General features: G+C 36.0%; 2 protein-coding genes across 3 annotated transcripts; both read left to right on the forward strand.

Annotated features, from left to right (window-relative positions):
- The first annotated feature begins 912 nt into the window (after positions 1-912).
- Positions 913-22,483, forward strand: LOC126866127 (uncharacterized). 2 transcript variants are annotated; one of them, XM_050619300.1, is made up of 3 exons: positions 913-1,282; positions 21,898-22,222; positions 22,376-22,483. In XM_050619300.1, exons 1-3 carry the CDS (start codon positions 1,261-1,263, stop codon positions 22,413-22,415), a joined length of 387 nt encoding a protein of 128 aa, XP_050475257.1. In that variant the 5' UTR covers positions 913-1,260; the 3' UTR covers positions 22,416-22,483. The 2 variants fall into 2 exon arrangements, with proteins under 2 accessions (XP_050475257.1, XP_050475258.1); XM_050619301.1 differs by lacking the exon at positions 913-1,282 and adding an exon at positions 13,061-13,393.
- A 136-nt stretch (positions 22,484-22,619) lies between these two features.
- Positions 22,620-25,788, forward strand: LOC126866103 (eukaryotic translation initiation factor 5). The gene is made up of 4 exons (XM_050619259.1): positions 22,620-23,861; positions 23,944-24,129; positions 24,213-25,563; positions 25,699-25,788. Exons 1-3 carry the CDS (start codon positions 22,806-22,808, stop codon positions 24,333-24,335), a joined length of 1,365 nt encoding a protein of 454 aa, XP_050475216.1. The 5' UTR covers positions 22,620-22,805; the 3' UTR covers positions 24,336-25,563; positions 25,699-25,788.
- The last annotated feature ends 1,216 nt before the right edge of the window (positions 25,789-27,004 follow it).

Raw genomic sequence — 27,004 nt, forward strand, 5'->3', positions numbered from 1 at the left:
TATATAGATATATATTCAAAACAATTGTGTATCATCTCACCTGAAAGTCAAAGTGAGAGTAAATACAAAATACAACTAGTCACGTGGTATTCCAACTATTGGCTGATTAGTCGTTAGCAAATTATAATCTTCGGGGACAGCTTTATATTATTGGAGAAAATATTTAAACTGACCTGTTAAATGTAATATATTTGCTTGATACATCGTAACGGAAGTATTTGCTCAGTATAGCTCAATGTGGACAAATGTATTCGATTTTCCAATTTCGGAAATTAATGTTCGAAAAAATAACGTTTTATTTTACTTTATTACAACCAGGCATGTACAACCAAACAGAAGATTATTTTATATGTGAAGATAAGTAAACAGTGTACAGAAGCTTTCTCGGTTTCCTTCCTGAAAAATTTGAGTTGGAAAATGTTCAATCAAAAATTAGTGCGCTACACGCATATTCGATGAAGTTTTAAATGCGGATTTTTTGAAAACGAACTAATTGTATTCTATATTTTCCATTTAGTTTAATTTACTTTAGTTTAGTATCACGCGATCTGCCACACTCCGTATTTTACAATTGAACAGTTGCAATATTGGTTTAATTATTTTAAATTTTCTTATAACATTTACAACGTTTAAAGCTCTATTCAATAAAGAATATACGTGTTCATTTAAAAAAATCATCTTTTAGTTTTTATCATTTGTATCATTCATCGTTCAAACCATAGCTTATACGACCTCGATTATGAATTCAATTCCGTTTTCCCTAGATCATATGGTTTTATTTACCTCTCCTGACTGGACTCGTTGGTGAAAAAGATTAGGTAGTGGCACAAATATCAGTCGCGGGGATTCACGACTGACGTTTACGGCCCTGGTTTCGAGGATCGTTTCGTTTGCAGTTGTATTCAGATAGTAGCCGTCTCAGAAGCCGGAACGTTTCGTGTGCACGTCTCAAGCGATAAAGTTACTCACAGCACGCAATTCTTTACAAAGAATCGCCAAGCAAATAGCCATTTGACAACAGGGATACTTGTCATCGAACAGGAAAAGGGATAGAGAGTACGCAGAAGTATTATCACGGTGTCACGTCTACGCGACTGACCGTTTCAACGACCGACTTTCGTAGGCGACATCGTTGAAAGACGTAAAACGAGACACTGGGGTACACCCGACAGGGCGATCCATCTGTGTCGATACACCTACGAACACCCGTTCAATTTTCACGCTAGAAGGCGGCCGTCCAGCAGGGCGATACCATTTTATATGACTTTTCTGCGACGTCAAGGTGAGTGGAAACATGGTATAGTAGCGATCGCCGATGTTCTATCTGGTATCGTTTCGTATACTTCCGACGCTAATTTTAGCGACCAGCCATTTTGGACACGAGAACGTGCACGAGATTCGCGACCAGTTTATTTTACACGGGAATTGAACATTTCTACCGTATCCTAATCTTTTCTTCGGCTTGTTCCATAAGCAAACGTACATACATGCATACCACGTTTCATCTTCGTCTTTTACTCGTCGTATCCGTTTGTTGCCTTTCATATCACAACGACGTAACGTTGGATCGATATTGCTTACCGGATTATTGAACGCACCGAAACGGATAGTTTCGTCGCTTGAGTGAACCACGAGATTGCGATAACGTGCGTATAACGTAATATTTTGATGAATCATGGTTTAATATATACAATGTACGTTTCAGTGGTTATGGGAAACGAGTGAAACAAAGTTCGAGAAAAAATACGAGATATAATGTCTTAAAAAGTAATATTAGGAAGAGGTGTTAGAAGCGGTTATGTGTTTAAAATTTCTTCATTCGTTTCTTATATCTTTTTGTACGTTTGATTTATTTCGCATGATTTAAAAAGTGCTATATCATCTATACTAAATTAGCAATTATAATAAATCGTATCACGGAGAAAAAATTATTTTTTAAATTAACCGGTATACATCGAGTCGTGTATTCAAACTTTAGTACTGTCGATAAAAAGAACAGGTTCGTATAGTTGTGTATCACTGTCGAGTTTGATTGTTCTTCCATCACAATATTACATACATGTTAATATCGACTTAAACGATTTGTCCGTTGGTGTTTGTATCGAATCATCGACTATCCGTACTTTGTACGTTTATCACGATCGACCATATTTCTTCGATATAAGGCCATTATTTTTGTGCGTTTGCATGTTTGAATGTTTACCGATCGAGATTCGAGGAAGTGTGTACCGAGTGATTTCCAAAAATAGATTGAAAAATTGTATAAATTATAGAGTTACATCGCTCGTTCCTTCTTTATCGGCAAACAAAGATCATCGGAGAAATTTCTGTTTTCTTTATTTGTAAATACATTTGAAACCATACGCTTCCTTTGTTGTTGAAAATATTAGTTGATAAAATATTTATATTTTTCTACTATGTCGTTTAAAATACATCCATATTTTACTATTTACGTAACTTCTCTTTCTCGTTTGAGAGATATCGTCGTGTAATAGTAATTGATGGAATTTTTTCCTCGCATATTAAGCAAATAAAAAACACGTGTTAAAATTTACCATTGCGATATTACTCCTGTCTCTTTCCACTCTTGCGTTAGCGTTGATAATTTCTTTCTGAAGTTCCACGCGTTATCCAGATGAAAATAATCTAACAAGAGGTCTTTATCTGTAACGATGCTTGTGGTTCACGATCAATGACGCTTTTTATTATTATTTCTTGTAGCCGAACAGGAAGTACAGCTGCGAAGGATTTCTTTTACAATTTCTTACTTACGTATTGTACTAAAAAAAAAAAAAAAAAAAGATAAATTTTATAACACGTGATTTTGTAATTCTTAAATAAACTTATGGTGTCACATTATTTCAAACTTAAATGGTATGTATTTATGTACAATATCGCAAGTAATTGATATTTCGTTTTCTCGGGGAAAAACGAACGATATTGGAATTAATCGGACGCGATTAATTAACAAGATCGCGAAAGGTTAACTCTCAATTCGATGTTTGGCTTCTTACAATATTTACATTTTGATTTCACTTTCCTCTGGATATACATGACCTGTTTGCGTCTAAATCGTTCAATAAACATTATTTCAATGATTCTTCATTCCTGTAAATATTTTATAGTATCTAAATTGTATTTCTGAGAGTAATATTCCCCAAAGTACACTAGATATATATAAATTGTGAAATTTTTAATAAGAAGATGGTAAATTATGCATATAAAATTGTAGTAGAATATTGTGTTTGAAGTATTTATAAATTTCTTGTTAGGAGCTGATCATCATTTTAACAAGATACTCTATTGGCAATTTATTGGAAAAGGTAATTTCACTGACGAAGATCAAAGCGAACTTTTCTAATTAGCAAAGAAAGTAGAATCGAATGAACCATCAAATTAAATAGATAAATGTTGCAATAATGAAATATATTACCGCAACGGACAGTCAATTACATAATCCGCTTTCTTTTTCTTCTTGAAAAATTCATTCGCATTTCCATTGCTTTTACGTCGTCATTGCTTTTTACTGTAAAAGAAGGTTCAAAAAATATCTAAAATGAGTGTGTCGTTGAAATGTCATGTTGCAGACAGATAACATTAATAACCCCTATTCATATTATATTCTCTGTTGTGTAACATTTATGTTATTCTTAACGTCTATTGATTTATTCATAGGAATATCGAAAGGACCTTGGCTTCGATATTACTATATATTATACTATAATATTATTATTAGTACAGTACGAAAGGTATATATCTGTCTGTAACTGAAGCTAGTTCTGATTTTCTCTTTGTTATAGAAAACCTCCAAAAACGAAAAAAAAAAAAATTAAAAGAAAACGAAAGAACAGACCATATATAAGTAGAAAAATGAATCTTTGTCAAAATTTATTGTAAATCTATATAAAAGTTTATATTTAGAAATTGTAGATAAAATAAAAAATAAGAAATAATTCATGGATAAGAGAAAAAATTAGTTCTACAACATTGTTGATTTACTGGCTTTGAATTGTATATTTTCTCCCGGTAATTAATCTGAAAATGTGTTTCTACCTACGTATCGGTCCAACTTTATTCTATCATTACGTGATGTTCGATCATCAGAACACGAAACGTCTGCTTTCGAAACGGATTCTTCGAACGGACTCGAGTAATCCGACCTTTCGCTCCCTTCGCGTATGCTCGCCTTATTTTTTCCATTTATCTGCGGCTTAAGATGGCCTGCTCTGACCCTTAAGCGTGCATAGTTGCTCGATAGCGATGCAAAATAATACCTCTTAATCAGTTCCTCTCAGTGCGACCCGTGGTTCTCAAACGGTGTTTCGAGATTGCCAACCAGTTTCCTTTAATCGTAATCTGATCCTGCTGAGATGCTCGAATTGTTATGTTTCGTTCTAGCTCTTATCTCGATAAACGAAAAGATCTTTTAAGACTATGTTTAACTCGCGACTAAAATGATTAATCACGTATATCAATGACGATTATTTTATATTTTCCTCGAGACGATTCGGACAAAGAAGAGAAAAGATCATTTGTAATATTTCTTTGATAAATAACGACGTGAGAAATGAATTGATATACTTGGCCTCTCTATACCTAGCTGTTGAATCAGATGTTAATTTCTAAATCTTTGGATTTTGCAGATTAATCGACATACACAGGAATATTGCATTTATCGTAACATCGATAGTTTACATATATGAAGTAGAATCTATACAGCAACCTAGTATTACGAACCATAGATCTTGCTATAGTTTGCTATGAATTTTCCAATCTCAAAAAACAAGTTGCTTTCAATGCTTACATCATCATGGAGAATTCATTCATTCTTCCTTGTAGTTTATTTTCTCTGCGATTCATTCGAAAAATAAACGATACTCCAAAAGTAGAACACTTTTATTAGAGAAACTTCTAAATTGGTTAAATAGATCCATTTGACGATAGCTTTATGATACTACCATCTTGTGGGTGTGGAAAGGAATTTCTTTCCATCGATGTTCCAAGAAGAGTAAAAGTTTCAAATTAAAGTATTTATAGAACGTAATACGATAGCAGTTCGTTGATCCTTAATGGGCTGATAGATTAAGAATGAAAATATCCAACTAAAAACACGAAATACAAACTTATTTTGTATCTTTGATCTTTACAATTTTGACTTATAGTTTATCTTGAATTGAATCACACGTTTCGTTCGTTCGTTCATTCACAAGTACGTACATAGAAGATTTACGCGTTTGGTCAAGGCTACGATGTCCGTAATCTCGTTTTCTTCGCCGATTCAGGTTCAATAATCTCGCGAATCGTGCTGGAGAGCCTCTGGAAGGTCGGTGTGAATGACTTGCTCTCGAAGGGAAGCGGTCATCGAGGATCGACGAGTAGATAATTAGATCGTTTATTGTGCAGCTTGTTGTTGAATCTATGTATTCTTCTTAATTCCACCGAGACGATTGATCGTCTGCTCTCCGGTTGGAAATCCCGCGCTTTATTGTTTGAGTGAATTTATTTCGAATAAAATTCAACAGAATTTTTGTGATATCGTTTTACAGCTGTACGAAATTAACACTAAGCTATAATGAAATTACAGTAATTACATCAGAAGCAATATTTACAAACTTAAGGTAAAAAAAATGCTCAAAAATGACCAAAGACAAAAATCGGAAGAAAAGCAGATTTTATTACGTATATAACTCGATCGAGAAAAGATCATAAGATTCATTGAAACATAAATACTTCTTTCCTTCTTTTTATGTCGTATGTCAATATATGAAGAATACAAACTTCTGAAAAATGTTAAAAGAACGACTATTTAGAATCGATCTCGATTAACCGGTTGAACGTAAATCGTATTCGTATATTAAATTGGTATAACACGATCCCGTAAGATAGCCATTAATTAGTCGCAGAAATTTTCCTGTACCTTGTATTCGTGTATTATCCTTCGGTTCTTGCGTTATTTTATTGGAATCGATCCGGTCGTATTTCGTACTATCATGCCGCTCCATTTCCCTTTATCCCCTTTATGCCTTTTATCGCCATCTTCAAACTCTCCCTTTTCCATTTTCTTCGTCTCGTTCTTCTTCAATTTATAACTCCTTTTCTTCGATTATCTTGTATTTTTTGTAGTGGAATTGAATATCCTAGATAACGACGGTGTTTTAACCCTTTGCAGACGCTCTAGAAGAGAAGTATTGGCGCGTACAGTTGAGAAAATATACACGTTGGACGTTTGCGTTATTCATTTTCGAGGCTTGTATTATTTTTAGTTATATTATTTAGTTCATCATTATTGTCACTATTACTGCGAAGGCGACGGCACTAGGGGTGGCAGAAGCCGGATTCTTACCGGCTAATAAAACCCCCAACGGGCGGGACGGTAGAGACCAGTGCGAGTTGATCGTCGGGCCCCCCCTGGGTGCTTAAACACCAAAAGCACTTTTACCAAGCACTCCCAGAAAGTACACCCACAACAGCGCAAGGGAGGGGGCTTGCCTGTTGTAGTATATTACTTTTAAGAGAGATTTTGGCTTTTTCATCTTTTGCAAATATATCTCCAGGCCGAGGATTCGAACTCGCGATGCGCCCTCTTCAGTTCTGGGCCTTAACGAGCGTAGCTGGTTTTAACATGGCCTTATATATATATTTTTTTTTTATTTGGAAGAATTTTACAATCATTTCTCATTGAGAATTATAAGTAAATTATTCTTGCGTGGTACTGTAACTTGGATTATAAGAGTTTATAATATGTTTGATTCTAGCTGAATCTAATGTTCAAATCTAAAGGGTATTGTCTTTTTAGCCTGCGGATCTGATCCGTCGTGTCAAGTAATTGGGCAACTAATGGGTTTTGGTGGTTGTTAACTCTTATATTATATCCGTTACTGAATTTTGATATTTCTTCTTTAACTGTAGGTATCTGAAGGTCGCGATGTAAATGAAAGACTGAAATTCGTTTTGACTCGACCATCGTCCTACGTCGTGAGTTTACGTTAAACGGAAGATAAAATTTCGCAAGATCTATAATTTTCTTTCGTCAAAAACATAATACTGTTTAGTTTAGATTATCGCTCGGAAAAATAGACGCACGCTAGCCACTTGAAAATAAGTGTCCGGAACTGTGAACAGATTCGGGCGGCTATATACCGACACGCGTCCGCAAAGTGTTAAAACACGTTGCAGATGTTATTTTTACGGCGACCCATATTTTCTACCGTACATTTTTGTTTTAAATCGTCGGAAAATTGAGAAGGAAGGAACCCGCGATTTGAATACCATTGACGAGTTTCGTTGTTGAGACGTGGCATGCAACTCGCTCAAACCACGGAAATAAAATTGCTGCGTCTCGTGCTAGCGTAAAATCGTAAAACTTGTCCTTGCCTTTCGTCTGTTTTTTTCCACGTACTTGACCGTGACTTGGTCTGACCATCTCAGTTTAGAAAGAAATACGCGTCGTTTATCTTCAACCTTACCGTATCAAATCTTCGCAAACCATTTCATTCAATTTCTTTCTCTCTGCTTTTTAGAACGTTATTTTTGCTGTAAGTTGTTGATTCCTTTGCTCGGCTTAAGGCTTAATCGAGGCTATAATTAATATGGCGCAAGAGGGTAAAAAAACACGTGCAAAAAAAGAACGAGATTCGTCCCACGATGCAAATTTTATGCAAAGTTGAAGGGATTTCCATCTGTTTTAACGCGTCGAGTTAATTGGGCAGAAATGGCTATCATGTCGGTGGAAAAACAGTGAATCTAGCCGGGAACGAAACATCCGAGAAATTTGCATTTATGTCGACGACGCGTTCATAAATTGATAGAATAAATAAAAAGACTTGTAAATATCGTAACGAATATTTTACTTTGGTTATCTTGCGTATTTTTCCAACGTTTCTGTATTTTTCAATTTTCCATAAATACGAAGTATCGTTGTATCGTTTAAAAAGCAGACGGTCTTGCAAACGTTCCAGCGCCAGTGCATTTTCTATGTTCGAGATATGGAAATTTGTCACACATTCAGCAACAAATTAACAGAATTCTATAACGTGTAAAAGACAAAAAGATAAGTGAATTTATAGTAAACTTATATGTTTGCCGGAAAATTCGTATTATTTAGCCATAAAATATTCTTATTCGCGTTTAGAAAGTTCCACGTGGCACTCGATCGAGTGCAGAAAACCTTGTAAATTAAATTTCTGATGCAAGAGTTGTTTGAGAAAAAGATTCGCATAAATTATGTCGATTGCAACGATATTTCAGGCACAGGTGTCGAACAGACGGTCGTAAGCGTTAATTACAAGTTCCCAAATATATCTTCCATATATATCCCTTATGTGTTCTCTCGCCAACCTTTCACTTCTGATAAACAAGGTTAAATTTTAAATCACCAAAAGAAGACATTATATACGTTGAGAAAGATCATGGAGCTCGATACGCGCGAAGGCGGTCAACGCTAGTTTCTAATGTTAGGATCACGAGAAAGAAACGGAAAGTCTGACCTTGTCGTAAGATGCAGTTCGTGGAAAAATAGTCGACACGCTGGATATGGCGCACCGAAAGTTCCGTGTGCTTGTATGAATTAGCATAGAACTATGTTTCGTTGCGTCATTTTCGGGGATGCCCGAAATCGCAGTTGCTCGATCTACGCCGTTTTTCACGTTCCGCCTACTTCCTGTCATCTCAGCCTCATTCCCAACGATCGAATATTCTTCCAAAAATTTTACGCACGTCCACGTCCAAGTATTCTTCTTCAAATCGATCGTTTAAAAAATTGTTTTCTTCCCATTCTTCGTCTTTCTTAATTCGTATCCGATGTATTAGGTTGTCAGAAAAGGTTTCTTTCGTTTTATAAGGAAATAATAGACGCACGATGTTCCTTGTTTTATATTAGTTTATTGAATTATGCACGAGCATGATAATAGAAACAGAACGAAATGGATCAATAAAATAATATAAAATAGAAACTGTTGTTCATCTATTATCACCTTGTGAAACGAGAGAAACGTTTTGGACGAACTAATTATATTATACAACATGCTATTAACTAACTAAATGATAGATGTATTTGTTTTTTGGTTAAATTAATTCTAACGCTAGGAACGAGTGGTTGGTTCGGTTATAAATTTTTGACAAATTGTTCATTTCCTTTAGAGGTTTCGTAATGCGTACGTATTATCTTATCTTCCACGGAGGAAGAGTATTATTACGATAGAGTGTCGTAAGAAACGCGCGAAAGCGATAAATGGCGATAGGATTTTTAAGAAGATTTTTTGCAAAAGAGAAATTGATTACGAAGTGCTTCGATTGGATAACCGGTCTTTTCACAGAGCGAAGAAGCATAATATTTCATTTTGGGGGAAAGGGGGGAAAGTGGAATGAAAATATTCTAAAAAGCATTTGTTCGTTAAAATATATTTCCTTTGGCTAGATGCTTTCTAAGACTTCTGTACTTGTTCCACGTGACATTTCACGTATCGTGGAAATTATTTTCTTCGCTTTGCCCTTGCGCGATTAATATTTTTTTATTTCAAATGTCTTATACGCGTTACATCATGCAAACGTTTAAACGTAAAATATTTTGTATAGCTATCGATTGTTAAAACGACATTTCATATGAGTCAGATCCGAAGATAATATCGTTTATGAATCACCATATAAAAACAGGATGGGATACCATGTAATTCGAAACGTATATACAAAAGATATCGTATCATTCCTCTTGTTGATTCAAAGTGGAATTTGCAAATATCCTGTCTGCGAATCATGTACTAATTACAGTCTAACACTGTATGTGAAACATCCTGTATAAACAGAATACGTTACACAATGCAACGTAGGAATACGATGTAACGCTACATATAATCTACCTTATGTGGATTGTCCTCTATGTGTTACCATATAGATCGTGCTGTACAGTCTATGTAGTTTATTCTATACAAATAAAACACTAGATGTAATCCATTTTACACGAATGTCCTTAGACATATACGGTAGAACGTTTTACGCGGATCACTCTGTAAACACGGAGTACGTTATACAATTCACGATGCAATCGCAAAACACTACAGAAACGCATAGAATAACATGCAAACTGTGCTGCGATTGTACTGCAAGCTGTTGAGGTCACGAGTGGCAAGATTTACTTCTACGTCTCATAATGGCTATTCTATCTTTCCAGATTTCAATTAGTAGACGATTGCCAGACGGATAAATTACAATAATCGTTTAGCACCACGTAATTTAGAAGTTACATAGAAGTACCATATTATCTACATTGTTGAAATATTATTTCACCTATTTATTATACTTTTCTTATTTATTCTTTCGATAATAATGAATTCAGTGATAGCAATTGTTATTTCGTGGATCTAAAATTGATTCTTACGATGCAAATGGAAAACAAGTTCAATCTTGAACCTTGTTATGCGGATTCTTTACTCATCCAACGAATATGAATCGTCCTGTATGTACATTACAGTGAACGTATTAATTTAGTAAGTGTATACGCTAATTTGATAAGGAACTGTAATTATAGACAGTGATATTTTTACTAGTAGAAGTATACTAGTATAGTTTAAAAAGTAAGCGGATATATTTACAAGGAATGAAGAAATTATACGCTTTCACCGTAATGTTGTGCATCATTAACCCTTTTACTTCCTCTCGCCACTTTTCCATTTTTCCAATCGAATATCGTACTTCGTTAAACTCGAACGCGTTCAACGATTTTTCCCCTTTATCAGTTCTATTAATTCGGAATTTGCATGAGCTCGATCTGAGTCACGATCAAACGCCTAAAACCGCGCGCGTGCGCCCACGATAACAGGCGAAACTGTATCAGCGGTAATGAAACGTTCGAGCGGCATTGCAGGTCGAAGGGAACGAAATTTGCATAAGGAGAGCCGCATGCCGTGTTTTATCGCCGCGAATCTGTCTCGGCCGCAATATGTCTTCCCGCGACGAGTCGCGTACGATCTAGCCTTGCCTGAAACGTATCGGTGGAAATCGATCGTTACCAGAAAATGCATAATGCATATCCGTCAGTTCGCTGGATAATAAACGGTCCGCAGAATGCATAACCGCGTGATCTGTTGCACGAACAAGCGGTAATTTTTCGTCGTGCGTGAAAAATGGAGAACCGGACTCGTTGATGGACATTTTCAGCAATTTTATTGCGTTTATTACCATTTAGTCTTGTGCTAGTCTTTGATAATTCATCGTAGGACGATCCAGAGACTTGTGAGATTCGAAGTATTTAATTAGACGCGATAGAAATTTAATTCCCATATGCAATGACTTTTTATTGATTTTTATGAACATTTGCAGAACGATTGCTAGGAATATGGTTTACGATTTCTCGTTTCCCTGTAATATATTTCTATTAGGCGGTTATCCCGTGAATATGCAAAGCGACCGATATATTCTACGTTATGAAAAGGAGGCTGCGCAATGTTTCTTATAACAGAAATCCAAATTCCTTTGAAATCCGTAATTTACTGATGCAAGATTTCTCGTTATCGTTTGTCGAGCTCTAATCAAGCGGTTAGTTGTGATCAATAGAAGCAGCTAACGTTTTCCTCCTATCCTGCAGAGGAAATACAATGCACAGTGGTCCTGGTAACCAAGGATCGCGGTTATTAGGTTTGGCCCAAGATTATTCGGTTATTATAGAAATTCCATTTGGTTTGACCGAAGTATTTCATTAATCATTCTGTCGTTCACCGTATCTCGTAATTATAAACACAGTCTAAAAATGTTAACTCTTATACAATTACGAAAGAAAAATATCTTACTTGACTTTGTTTTTCCGATGGATATAATCTATTGTTTTGGACAGAGGAAATATTTCGTTCCTTATCATGTTAACCTGTAAAAATATATAACACAGTGTAGAAAAATTGAAAGTTCTTGTATAATTTTATTCTGCTTCTATTCTACGTAGTATTCGATCAAATTTTTGCTACATCTTCAATCTGATTCTCCACATTTTTTTTTTGTATTTATTATTTTGGTTGTATTTCACATTTTAATCAGATGGAGAGCATATTCCGAGTAATATTACTGTTACGTGATGAAAATCGGATATTACTGTTTCCATTAAACCTACATTATGGTTGAGGAACCATTCTGTGCTTATCCAATTTAATCATGAAGCTATCCTACATTAAATCAGGAGTATGATATTATCATCGCAATTTGATCAATAGTTTTTTAACAAATTCACTTAAGGTACATTCAAAATATACAAAGTACACTAATGTTAGTAGCTATTTATTCTCTGTCCAACCAAGAACATGACGTAACTAGATTTTAATTCAAGTAAATCTCAACCCACTAATAAACTTTCTGTATATGCCACAAACGAGAATCTGGTTAATTTATTCTGATCCGCTTAATAAGATCTAAGACCGAACCTAACCTCAAACTTCTTTCTTGTTTAATCAAAACTATTATCGATATTATCGATTCGAGTTTCAACCCCTTCAACATTCCAACTAATTCCACATAATGCATCCCATAGAATCGACCAGTACAACAATCCTCACAGATCACTACGTGTCAAACCTAACCTAAAAATTTCTTTCTATTCCTATATCTCTTAATATTCTATGATGGAAAAATATCTCGTTCCATTCCTCGTATCCCAATTTTCTTATTTTCTTCTCATAATCGGTCAAACGCAAGTGAGAAAACTCCAGGAAGCATGATTCGCCAACATGTGGATCTGAACCTAACCTAAAAATTCTCAATCTCCCATCATTCTGTGATGCAAAAATATTATATTCCATCTTCCACGCGTGTCGATCGACTGATTCTCTTACCCTCGTCGCATAACCAGTCGAAACACGCGAGGGAACTCCAGGAAGCTTGGACTCAGCAGCGCGGTCCTCGTGGCGAAAGATCGTCGAGGTCTGACCTTGCCTGACGCGCGTAATCGTAGCAGAAATTCCTCGTCGGGGTTCGTTACGTCCAGATCGGGGCAAGTTTCGATCAATATACGGCGTATCCTCGGCCGGAGGACGCGTGCGCGCCTCGTCAGGCCGATCCGGGTGCCGCGAGCGAGCGAGCGCGCACGACGAGGATGACTCGAGTTACGACAGCCGGCAGAAAGCACTCGTCCAACACGCGTGTCGTTCGCAATACGTCGTGTCGTAACGCGTATCTAAATTCACGTATAATAATAATCCCTCGATCGTAACGATAATAATTGACAAATTTACGCGAGACTACGCAGGATCGAGCGTTTTTTCTCGGGCTACCAAACGGAAACCGGCCAGTTAAACTCTTCCTCTGTCAAACTCTCCCTACCTCTGGCGAGAGTCTCGAGGAGGATATAGGGACGACTCGACCACCAGCAGCTGCAGCCACGGTCGCAAATCACGACTTATGCGTCTGTACCGAGCAGGTAAAGATCCTCCGGGCCCTGCTACGCCTCCGCACCCGCTCGATACTCGTTCCTGGGGGCTCAGGCTGCTCGTTGCCTCTACAGGAGGATCTTTTTTCTCTCGATGCTTCTTTCGACATCTTTCGGACACTGGATCGTTGCTCGAGATCTTTTTACTTTGATCCTTTAAGACGTGGTGTTTAGTATCTATAGGTGTGTAAGAAGGTTGGGTTTGGTGATAAGGTTGGACTTGGTTTAACATCCGTAGAGCAAAAGATGCTCTTTTTCGAAACTTTTGGAGAATCAGAATCGGATTCTTCTAAACTAGTGGTGTTTTAGGTAGATGCGACAATTTTGCGTTTCGTGATTTGAAATGTGAGAAGGTTGAGTTGAACTTGGTTTGGTATCTACAAAGTGTAAGATGATCTTTTCAAACCTTTCGAGGGACCAAAATTGCATTCTATTCGATCGGCAGTGTTTAAGGTAGATGTGAAAAGGTGGCATTTGGTGAAAATGCGAGAAAGTTGGATTTGATGAATTTTGACGAAGAGGTTGGACTCAGTTTGAAATGCATGGCATTACAGTAGGTACTTTGGAACGTGAAGTCATAATTGATGTCGTGTGGTAGCTTTTCGTTCATTGATCCGAGATCTTTTGAACTGCGTAGCGTGCGTTGACGTGGTCTCTTTCGCATTGTATCGTTCCGATTCATGGTATATATCGGAGAGTAATCGAAAATTGGATTGAATTTAGTAATTCTGTGATTACGAATAGATTTTATACCATCTTTCTCGAATATCTTAATTTAGTCTGTGATTTCTTTAATTTTGTTGGAAGTTTGCATCAATGATTACTGCTTTTCAATGTTCTAGTCGTAAAATTCCATACATCGAATATTTCTTGAAATTCTTTTAAAAAGACTGTGTCAATTAGACTCCCAATTTACACAGATGTAATGCTCAGATGTGGTAACTTTCAATTATTGCAATAGCAAATTTTTATTTTGGGAGGAATATTGATCTTGTTGCTTTAATTTGTAATTAATTAACACAAATGACTCTTAACTATTATACTAACAAATTTTCCACCATTCGCGGTCTTCTAAATCCTAAACAAATCCATCTGGAAATTTTTTACAAATAACGATTCGACCTAAACGTCTTGAAACACTGTCTCGGCACTGACGATTTTTCCAAACTGCTATGCCGTATCCTTAAACTTTCAGAGAGGTAGAAAAATCATCGCCAAATGCTTAATCTTGAAACAATGACATAGCTACGATTACCTACTAATCGCCATCGTGGTTTCCATTCATCCGGGTGTTCCGGGTCTCTTCTCCTCTTCAGTGCCACCTCCTACGAGCAGCGTAACGTGCATTGACGTGGCCTCTTTGCGCATTCTGTGACACGATGCAACGTGACCGTGCGCACCGGCTCTCTGGTATTTCAATCTCCATATTCCACCACGAGGTTCATCTACGCGATATACGCAGATTACTATCTGAATATCATATTATCAAACGTATATCGCCAACAGGGTGAATTTCATCTTATCGTGCCACCAATGGGAGTGGTTTCGCACATTTTCGCGTCGATGAAATTGCTTGATAAACGATGGCGATCGCATCAGTTTCTGTGATACCGTGTTCTCTTCGTTCATTCTCTTGCCGCGTGTTAGATAATTTTTTCCCCTTGTAGCTCCAACATTTTTTTATATTATACGATTATATATCGTACGATTTTTTTATATTATCGACCAGCACACTTTCACGGTGCACAACTTTTTGAGATAAAAGGAGAGATTATACATATTTGTCAATTTATTTATACCGTGATCTTCCTTTTTCCATATTTTATAATTATATATATTATAATTATTGTTGGTGTGGCGAGTACAATGCGTTAATTTTTGTGATTTTCTATTCTATGATTTTGTGTGGGAGATGATTAATCTTTTTCGTTTCTAAGCCTATGTTTTACTCATTATCTAGGAAATTGTGTGTGGGTACTAATAACGATTTTAGTCGTCGTTTTATCGTTAAAGTGCGTAATGCTAGTGACCTGGTAGTATCTCCTGTTTTCTATATTTATTCTGTTATGAAATATTTTATCTAGAATAATTTTCCACATTAACGTAGTTCGATCGTTAGAACATCTAACGCCGATGACCTACATAGTCTTCTATTTTCTATATTTTACTATTTATCTACGATACTTTGCTATATTGCCCTAGTTTTATCATTACAATGTGTAATGCTAATGTTCCGCATAATTATTGCTCCGTTAATCTCATTGGTACGAAACGCTTAAATATGCGTCCAAATTTCCCCTTGTTCTTTGATCGACCACAGATTCATGATTCATCCAACCTCTGCTCTAGAACAACTATCCAATCATTTTTTCAATCTTCTCAATGCTTGCCTTCCATGGTTTGGAATTCGAAAGATTCTCTTGACGAAAGCCGAAGAATCGGTGAATGCGAACTGTCTAAGAATCAGTTCACGAGGAGATGTTTTTATCGATCTGTTTCGACCAGGTGTCTGTTGGTTCGCCGACTGATAGCTTGGGGAATAAACAATTGCCACAAGAGGCGCGGGTTCGAAGGAAGTGGGTGAACGTGACGTCCCTTTGAGCTGTTCCTCCTGGGTTAAAAATGTTAAAATATCTGGCCCCTCTTTATCTACCCGCTGTGCTCCTCCGTATGCCCCGTTTATTACACACGTAAACCGTACGAAGATTGTTATAGACATTGAACACTACAGTTGAATTCCATTCGTCAGAATAAAATTGTATTTAATATATACAATAATTAACTCTTCGTTGGTATTATTGGTGGAAGCCTGAGATCAGATGAATTACAGTGTTATAATTTTATAGCCTGACAGCTACATTGATGTGCAAAAATCTAGAATCACATAATTTTTTCATTTTATATTCCAAAGGCAGCGTCTTAAAAAATTTTAACTAATATTATATATTTATAACAGACATAGTACTTTCGTACTTGATATTAATTAAAATTCTCTGAGTATTGCGTTTGGAACATAGAGAAAAATCTATTCAGCTGGACGTTTTTTCCACATCGCCGTAGCTCTTGCGCTCCAGACGCGATTCTATCACTTTAATTTTGCTTCGGAAGTTTTATATATTTTTGCATTCTTTATGTTTTTACATAGAGTAATATACATCGTGTAGTTTGGCTATTATCCTCTAGACAATATTACATACGCTCTTCGTATTTTTAAATATTTCCGTATATTTGAATTTTCTATAAATTCACAATCCTAGTCTAGCCATTGTACCACTGTAATGTTTACCACTGTAATAATTTGTCTGGCCATGTAATTGGTGTAATTGCTATTCGCCATACGCGTGCACGAAATTCTCTTTCTATAGAGATGGGAGAGAAGCTCATTTGACAGCTCGACTAGTATTATATTGATAAATGGTTATTGATACGAAGCATCGCGGTTAGAATTCTAAGCCGTTATTTTACGCCGCGTGCTGGACATCAGACCGCTCGATATACACGAGTGCCTGAATATTTTAAGAGGAAACGTTGATAAAGTTCAAGAAGGTATTCAATCCTGAGGCATTTGGGATTTTACTTGAAAAATATTTTTTTCTTTTTTTTTTTTTAGATTTTTAATCCACCATCATATAAAATCATTAAATACGGAAGGGAAATTGCTTATGTCCTATCGTCTCGTTATTATTATTTTATCTTCTACTAAATATAGGAACGAAATTTCATTACACTTTGTTACTATTTATGACGTTTTTTTATTAAATAAGGAAATAAAATGAATAGGGAAAAATCAGAATCGATAATATGAAATGTATCGAACAACTGGAATAAATATTTGTTTAATCTTTTTGCTACATAAAAGTAGAAGAGGAGAATTGTTATATCTTGTTGTGTTGCATTATTGCTGTATTTCATATTAAATAAAAAAACAAAATTCATTACATTTTATCATATTTTTATTAGTTTCTATTGATCGTATTTTATATCGATTGCAGAATTTATATAAATATCATCATCGATATGAGGTGAATAATATCGGAATGTACAGAATGTCGCGTTTGGTTTGTACGAATTTATTCGATTTGCGAACTCGATGCTTCCTTTGTGTGATTAATTCTCTCGCTATAAATACATGTCATTGTGAATATCTGTAGCTACTGGACATCGAACATTAAAGCAATAATTATTTTATGATAACGATTATTTATCTGATAGATTATCGATGCACTTGAAACTCCAGTTTGTTGTACTGCGTTTTTATATTATCGAAATGAAAAGATTAAATCTCGTAATCAGTTACATATGATATTTTATATATCGAACGTTTCATTTCTACAAGGTTACATTTTATTGAAATTTTAATATAACGTTACATTATACTAACATAACACAATATAAAATTATATAAAAATCAAGTGACTTTCGCATTTTTATGTTATCGCAACTTTATAATTCAATCTATGATTACAACTAAATATTTGAATTAAGCAACTCTTAAAAAATGTAGAACACAAGTGGTGAAATTTTTAATTTGAGGATACTGTGGAAAAGCTAAACTTTGATAGACGAATTTGTGTCTTATATGTTCAGATACTACGATCAGTACTATTTTTGTAGATAATATAAACTAGTATTATCGTCCTGTGTATTTTATAACGTCCTATTGTATTTCCCTTATTTTTCGAAAAAATATTACAGTCGTACCATTTTTCTACATTTCCACTTAATTTATCACCGTAGCTGGATATTGCAATCTGCTGTTATAAATTTCAATATCCATTCCATCATAGTAACTTTCTATCATAATTTTACACTCCAATCCATTGTTGCAACTTGCTATTTCAGCTTAGCATTTCAATTTCGCATTTCAACACTTTTGCTCGATGACATAATACAACGATAACAAGCACTTTCACGTACACCATTCTGCGGCTTTTCCTTCGCCATTATCATGCCATTTAATTCACAACTTCTCTTGGAAAATACAAATTTGTCGTACAATATAAAACCATTACATTGGAACGCATCTCCTACGGTCCATTGGTCTGCGCGGATACAAAGTTAAATATAAATCAGAGAAGAAAATCGTAAATGAAAATTCAAGAATAATACGACATTTCGTTCGCCATTTTACGAATCTGTAAGGATTTCGAAGCAAGGAGAAGCATAATCAACGCGAGGATTAATTCTCCGTAATCGCAATACGAAATAAAAGGTTTCATTGTAAATTTCCGCGTTACGTTGCTTCGCAATTGGAGCGTACCCGGGCGAAATAACTTTGCTCGTCGTGGAAGACTTCCATGCAACGTTCGCGTTACCGTTTATCGTTCTACGAGGTTTAAATTATTAACTTTCGGTCAAGTCTTCTGCAGAATATTGATCAGATCATATCCCACGTTCTGTGTATCGTTTGCTATATTCCATTCTCTGTTTCCTCTTTTCCTGCATTCTAAATCAAATAATCGATTTTCCTAAACCCACTTCCTATTATCCTATTATCACAAACGCATTACGAGTTACATAACAATTACAAGGGAAAACAAGTTTATTTTTGAGTGGAAATAATATATATTTGACGAGAAAGAAATCGTCACTTGTCAGAAAAGAAATTCGCTATTTCACAAATAGAAATTCGAAATGCAGTACTTCGTGTGGTACACCCTATATATATATACGTAACCGGAAGCGTGGTTACGGAGTTACGAGCCATGTCTGGCTTCTTGTCGACAATGATCGCGTCGATATTACGGTTAATACGCAACCACGATTGTTTTCTATCGGTTTCTTGTTTTACGTGACAGGAGGATTATCCGTGGAGCTTTCGAAATCTCAAACGTAAATCTCGCGAGAACGTTAGAATGTCATAATATTTCGAAGTAGAAATATTACTCATCATTTCGGTAGAAATACAATATTGTATTATCAAGCTGCGAATGTTCAAAATTGAAGATTCAAAGATGCATATAATGCACATGATATGCAAAAATATACAGGGTGGTTGGTAACTGGTGGTACACGCGAAAAGGGGGTGATTCTACGCGAAAAAAGAAGTCGAAAATATAGAATAAAAAAAATTTTTTTTTTAATTTTTCCATCGAGACAACGATCTACAGTGAGATCCGTTATAACGAGACGCGATAAAGTGCACGCGTACCGAGCGAAAATTCAAAGTCGATTTTCTCGAAAACAAAGCCTCGAACGAAAAATTTTTATTCTATATTTTCGACTTCTTTTTTCGCGTAGAATCACCCCCTTTCCGCTTGTACCACCAGTTACCAACCACCCTGTATAAAATATACAAAGTACAGCGATCGTTATGATATTTAATGGGCGAAGTAAATTGAGATTACGGTCTACTTATCGCTAGTGTTTAAAAAAGAAAAAATTGCTACGATAAGACGCGTAATATTTGTAAAGAAAAAACATCTATAAAAGAAAACAGGGAGAATCGTGGAAGAAAAATATTTTAAAGAATTTCACGATAAATCTTTGCTATTTTTAGTGCAAACTTTTCAAAGAAAATTGATCATAAATTAGAAAAAAGAAACGCGACGTTGAAAGAACGAAGATTGCAGAATATTTATGCAGAACATTCACGGAGAGTTTAATTCAGTATACGTATCACGATGGAAAAATCCGAGCTCGACGTCAAATATCGTGGCCTGATTTTCGGGTCAAACCGTGTGGCCAATTTGACTGTATGAGAAATTAAAGTATAGATTGGTTGCCGTGTAGGTTTACGTAACACGCCTGTGCTTATCGTATAAATCGTAATTGTATCTGTAATTCGATCGCAGTTACGTTAATGCCCGTTATATACAATAGAAGAATCGTATTAATGCACGTAAGATCTCGAGGAAATCTTGATGTTATTCAAGTAATCACGTGATATAAACATTTGTTTCATTAGAGAACAACCAGAGTAGAATTACAATGATGGATTATCGTTACTTCGCACGCGAAAAAATGTCTGTTGAATTTTATTATCTTGGCGCAAGAAATTTGACGATTCGTTAAGCCGAATTTACACTGGTTCAGTTTGTAGAAACACAGCGGACGAACGCTGCTTTCGGCGGATGAAACGAAGATGATAAATTCGGTTTTAGACACTTTGTTTAATAATAAGTAAAAATTAGGATCGAGAGTAAAATCTATAAATTCAAGTCGAGATATTTAATTATTTAATTATTTACTTATCAATAAAGTAGAAAACCAGCCGATGTTTTGCAATATTTAACATGTATAAAGAATAAAAATTGAGTGATATACCCCGTTATTCCTCTCAAAGCATTCACCAAACTTAATTTTCTAACTCAATACTTTTCAATTTCTTCGATATCTTGTGTGATACATTTTAGGCTACATATTCCAGTGACTTGCACAATATTCTTTTTCGATTTATTACAAAAAGGGAATATATTAAATTGTAATTTTATTTTGGATATTTTATATATTTTTCTAAAATATATGTATCCTATACATTGCTACAAATTTCTCATAAATGCATCAACATGCGCAATCGACTAATAACATTAATTCAGTCGCGTAGCTTTCTACAAGTCATGTGACGTGATAAAAGGATAATTAAAAAATTCTGTACTCGAATGATAAATTTTTCCATTAAATATACTATCGCCGAGCTGATGCAGAAAACACTTCAAAAACGAGTGGATCCATATCCCGTTATCCTCAATCGTCTTTTGTCATACTTCGTCATTCAGTTGTTTCATTTTTGACCGACGATGCTCATCGAAGGATCCTCGTGGCGTCGTTTCCGGTACTCATACCTCGAGACGTTCCTCTTTTTCGACCAGGTCCGCGTGTGATTTTCGCTATCATGATTTTCGCATGGTCGATCACCTCCGAACATCGGCTGGACGATCGTTAAATCGCCGCGAACTAAATGATATTAAAACACCAAGCAAAATTCACGAACGATCGACAAAGAAATCCCACGCACAAATGATCCACGAGCCATATGTTGAAAATCATCCTCCGATGTTCCTATTTTGCGAACGGTTTTAGTAGGCCCGACTCTTTCCATGTCTGCGAGGCGTCCCACGTCTTCTTCGGGTTGAGATGATTTGGCTGATTGAACGTAGGTTCGTTTTTAGTCGTCTTCGATGGTGAAATGAGAGAGGGGGAGGGGAGAGTATGTTTTTGATGGTAATAATTGAGGTAATCCTTAAAATATTAATTTTCAATTTCAAATGGCCAATTTTTATTAGGTTTCCTTTGATATTAATAAATGGATATGGTGAGCCGTTATGTTAATATTTGACGGTAGCTGACGTTTTGTTACTTCATCCAGCTTCCGAGAAAAGATATTATTCTGTTCAATTGAGTGGTGAAATTGGAATTATAAAATATAAAATATATTATATTAATGTTTATATTGTATTGTATTAAATGCATGAAATGTAAATTAAATAAGTTTAGAACTTAGAGATTGCTTTTCCTCTACAGCAAATGATTAATTGGTTTTTGTTTAATTTCAGAAACATTCAGGATATCATCCAGAGGGAAAGGATCGGTGTACAGCAAAGGCGGCGGTAGTAGGACATTGTCCAAGCGATTTTTAAAAGGCAACATCATCACTTTCGACCGGTCTAATCGTTCGTTACGAGCCACTTGTGAATTAACCACACCAACCTTGTACCCAGGCTTTCTTAGGGGCACAAGCAACGGACAGGCAGCGTGTATGATCATTGAAGACTATCCCCCTCTGCCCACCAAACCGAGGCAATATTTGCATCAAGATACCACCCAACGATTTCTAAATCATTTAGTCCTGCCTAAGCACAGGACCTCAAAATTTTCCAGGTTAATATTTAGGGTAATAAATCGTATAGACATTAGCTCATTAGTCGTAAGGGACATTAGTCTCTGTAGACATGATCTGAATTTATGAAAATTATTATATTATATACAATTCGATTCAAAGATTGAATTTTTAATACGTACTTTAATTTTTAGTAATAGGCATCGGAAGCTACAGCCGTTCAGAGAAACGTGACTGGCGTCAGCGGGTAGTGCGGCACACGTTACCGCAGACAACGAAAATCACCCTGACTCGATACGTAACGAGCTACCATCGGGTAGCCATTGCCTGGCAACGTCGCTGCACAGCAATCAAACTGCCGCTGGAAAACGTGGAAAGTAGATCCAGGAGGACGAGGACGAAAACGTTACCTACTTGAACGTCAAAAGATTAGGAGCCAGGAGATCCAGAGAGAACAAGAGTCACCGACCGAACGAAGCTTGGTAGCTTTCAACAGTCTGACACTCGCGTCACCACTTGCCGACAGCTCGTTTTCACAACGACGTCTCGTCAGAAATTGCTGTTGTCGCTCGGAAGGGACATTAATTTAGCAAGGAGCAAGAGACGGAAACATCATCAATCACCATGGGGAGTGTCAATGTAAACCGTAATGTCAGCGATGCGTTTTACCGCTATAAAATGCCACGGATCCAAGCCAAAGTGGAGGGCAAGGGAAATGGTATCAAGACAGTAATCGTGAATATGGTCGATGTCGCCAAAGCGATTGGGAGACCTGCTACCTATCCTACCAAATATTTCGGCTGTGAGCTTGGAGCGCAGACCCAATTCGATTTCAAAAACGAAAGATTTATTGTAAATGGATCGCACGATGCTTCGAAATTACAAGATCTGTTGGATGGATTCATCCGCAAATATGTATTATGCCCGGCTTGCGATAATCCCGAGACAGAGTTGATGGTCAGCTCGAAGAAAGGAACCATTTCGCAAGGATGTAAAGCATGCGGCTATCACGGACTATTAGAAAGTAATCATAAATTGAACACCTATATCTTGAAAAATCCACCGAGCTTGAATCCTGCTGTTCAAGGCAGCTCTTTAACTGAGGGTAAACGCGGTAAACGTTCGAAACGTGCGAATGGTGAAACAACCACCACTACAACCACTGCTACTGCTAATGGTGATCGATCTGGTTCTCCGGAGAACGATACCAGCACCACCGACATCGTGGTCGAGGCTCCTGAAAAGATGGCGGATGAGAACGGAGATGACGATAATTGGGCAGTCGACGTGTCGGAGGAAGCAGTTAGAGCCCGTTTGCAGGATTTAACAGATGGGGCAAAGGGAATGACTATTAGCGATGATCTCGATAAGACTGAAAAAGAAAGGATGGATATGTTTTATAAATTAGTTAAATGTCGTCGCGATGCTGGACAATTGGATAACCATAAAGAGCTGATTGCAGAGGCTGAACGTCTAGAGATCAAGACAAAAGCACCATTGATTTTGGCGGAATTACTCTTCGATCAGAATATTGCTGCTCAAGCCAAAAAGTATCGAGTACTTCTCCTTCGTTTTACCCACGATGATATCAAGGCACAAAAATATTTAATTAGAGGAATCGAACAAGTGATAGCCCTCCATAAAGATGCTTTGATGCCGAAGGTACCTGGCATTCTGAAGGTAAGGCAAATTGCTGACATGAATTCTTTGGTAATTGTTATGAGTATATGTTTTGATTAATAGACTTTGTTTATTGTTTTAGCTCTTTTACGATGCTGATATTTTGGAAGAAAAAGCTTTGTTCGAATGGTCGAACAAGGTGACTAAAAAATATGTATCAAAAGATTTATCCCAAGAAATTCACGATAAAGCTGCACCGTTTTTAACCTGGTTACAAGAAGCAGAAGAAGAAGATTCTGAACCAGAAGAAGAAGACGACGATTTAGAGGTAAATGTTTGTTTTGTAAATAACTTATATTTCTATACAATTCCAAATTACACATATAATCTATATATTTGTTTCTGTTATAGATTGAATATGACGATAGAGCCAAACAGTCGCTAAAACCACAACAGTCACCGCCTATACAGAAGCCTGCTGTAGTCAATGAAGACTCGGATGATGAGGATGATTTTGATATTGATGCCATTTAAAAAAAAACGACAAGATGCTCAGATGTCGGACATAAAAAATAGACAAAAAACGACAGAAAAATATATGTCCGATAAACGATCATTTCTCACACGATACAAAGAGTCGCAATGCAATCTCTTATTATAATATAGCATTTTGTTATTTTAGGCCAAGGAGTGATTATAAATGCCATTACACGTATGAGAAATTTTAACTGTTCTCAAGTTAGCAATATTTATCTGTACGGTAATACTTTTAATTGTTTTTAATAAGGCGATTACGAATTAATCTATATCATTATTCTTAATTATTGAGAGGTTTTAAAAAGAAATGAAAATGAACGATGCTTCCATACATTGATATGCATCTCTTTTAGAAGAAAAAAAAATATTGATAGTTCTCTGCCGTTATTGGGAAGTTGGCCTGCTAAAAACGTTCTCTATTGTATCTATTTACTATTCAAATAATAATTATTCAAATAAATATGGTTTACCGCAATATATCAAGTTCTTTCTTATTTCCAAAGCATTTCCTCCATTTGAAAAGCATATGTATGTATATAGTATGAATAAGCAATGAAGTAAAAATAGGTATAATGAATGATGGCCTAGTTAGTCATCATTACTTGCATCTATATCTCTGTTCTTTATCGTAGCTAAATTGTTAATAATTCACGCCAAAAAATTGCATATTTTATTGAGCGAAACGTCAATTCCTACTAGATAAGCTATATTATATCTAAATCGTTTACAACGAACGAATTAATGGTACGGTATGTAAAAAGAAACCAATTTTACATTACGATGTCGCTTCATAGAAACCGACGAATTTCAGAAAATTCCAGTAACTGGCGCTGCGATCGAACAGAGTCGCTTCAATCGCGTTTTTATAATTGACCGACTGTCGACGTACATTCTGGATATTTTGTCGTCAATTTATTCGTTCTAAGGAACGCATTTTATATTTGTACGGGATTTGACGGTAGTCTACATTATTATCAGAGTGTAGACTACGCTTAATGGCTGTTTATTCAACATTCGGACTGTAAAATATGTGGTTATTGTACTTTTATTAACTTATACTTGGTCCACGCCATCTTAGTCTGTCATCAAACGTGCAGAAATAAAGTTTAGTGCCTCTTTTCTCGTGTTCCTTCTTGCCGGTGGAGACGATTTCTAAACGAGAGTTCAATCAACTATTCCTTCGTATCGTGAGCATCGTTTCACAGTGAATCCGCGACCGAAATCGGTGAGTGGAATCCACTTTTTTCAACATTATCGTCGCCGTGAATCATTATACATCGTCGTTGCACCGATTGTAAAATATTGTATGAGCTAAATCTATAAGAATCTACGCGTTCAACGTAAAAAAATTCTTTTAAAGGTTCGTCGCATCGAGGCATCCTGCCCTTTATTAAAAAAGGGGGATGATACACTGAACAGGGGAGAATTCCTGCGTGGACCGTTCACAAGGGTAAGCTTTCGTTCACCATCAAATTTCCGAATATCTTTTGCGTTTCTGGTCATATGAATATAATCAGACTCCTCGGTTTTAAATTGCCACGCCTTCGATAGGCGGTTACAACCGGAAGCAAATGATGTTAATTTGTTTCCGTAAGATTCTGCGGAACCATGACAGAAAACCAGTGACCATGACGATGATTGTAATGATAATTATCCCTATTCTGGTACACTTAGAAAGGAGCGCGTTTCATTGGATTTTCACTAATTCGTTAAAAGGAGTCAAAGTTGTTGCGTTAAGAAAAATGATTCGGTGTCATGTATCATTCGGTTCTGTTATGTATTCTATGCGTATCGTTACATAAATGAATGTACGTAGATAAGCAAAGATTAATCGTAGAATACCGGATAAGTGGAGATAGGATTAACAGTATATCAATCTATTTTTTTTTTAAATTGATTTATCTTTTTTGTTTGTAAATATTCTTCCGTGAGCTTTTTATCTATTCTATGTGCAGTTATTGAACATCTAAAGGTAAAGAAACTAGCACAGGTGTTCAATTGACTATCGTATTATGCAGCCCGAATTCCTAACCTCTAAGAAATTAGAAAACTATAGAACAATTCAAAGGAGTGGTTCTATTATTTATTCAGATATTTCAGGAACTCGTATAATGGAGTTTTTAACGTCTTCTATAAATTGTCACCACAATTGGTTATATATGCACGAAGCTTGAAACGAGTATGCAATTGTTATATGATATGAATTTCAATCAGCGATTCAGCCGTTACTCTTTACAAATATAGATCTTCGATTGTTTCACGTTGTGACGACCATTTGTAGTTGAAAATTTCATTATCCTACCTGTACTGTCACTGACCTCTTTCTACTGTACTTTCGAAAATACGATGCAAAATTTTACTTATCAAGTTATAGATTTCTAACTACATATGTATCAGTAAATGTGAAATGGAACTGGGTTACTAACGTATGCAATATTTTTTAGACAATTTAAAATTTTTATTTCAAAGTTATTACATTTCATATTTTTCTAGGGTAAAGTTTTTAAGATAAAAATGGCGCTTTGCCATGTAAAATAATTGTATTAAACCTATAGTATATATACGTATTGTTTACCTCATTTTACGTCAAATGCTCACGCACGTGCTCTTCTCAATCCTCTTATCGATTTGTAATACATATACAATATACATATACAATATACATA

Source organism: Bombus huntii, chromosome 5 (genome assembly GCF_024542735.1).
Source record: "Bombus huntii isolate Logan2020A chromosome 5, iyBomHunt1.1, whole genome shotgun sequence".
Taxonomy (NCBI): domain Eukaryota; kingdom Metazoa; phylum Arthropoda; class Insecta; order Hymenoptera; family Apidae; genus Bombus; species Bombus huntii.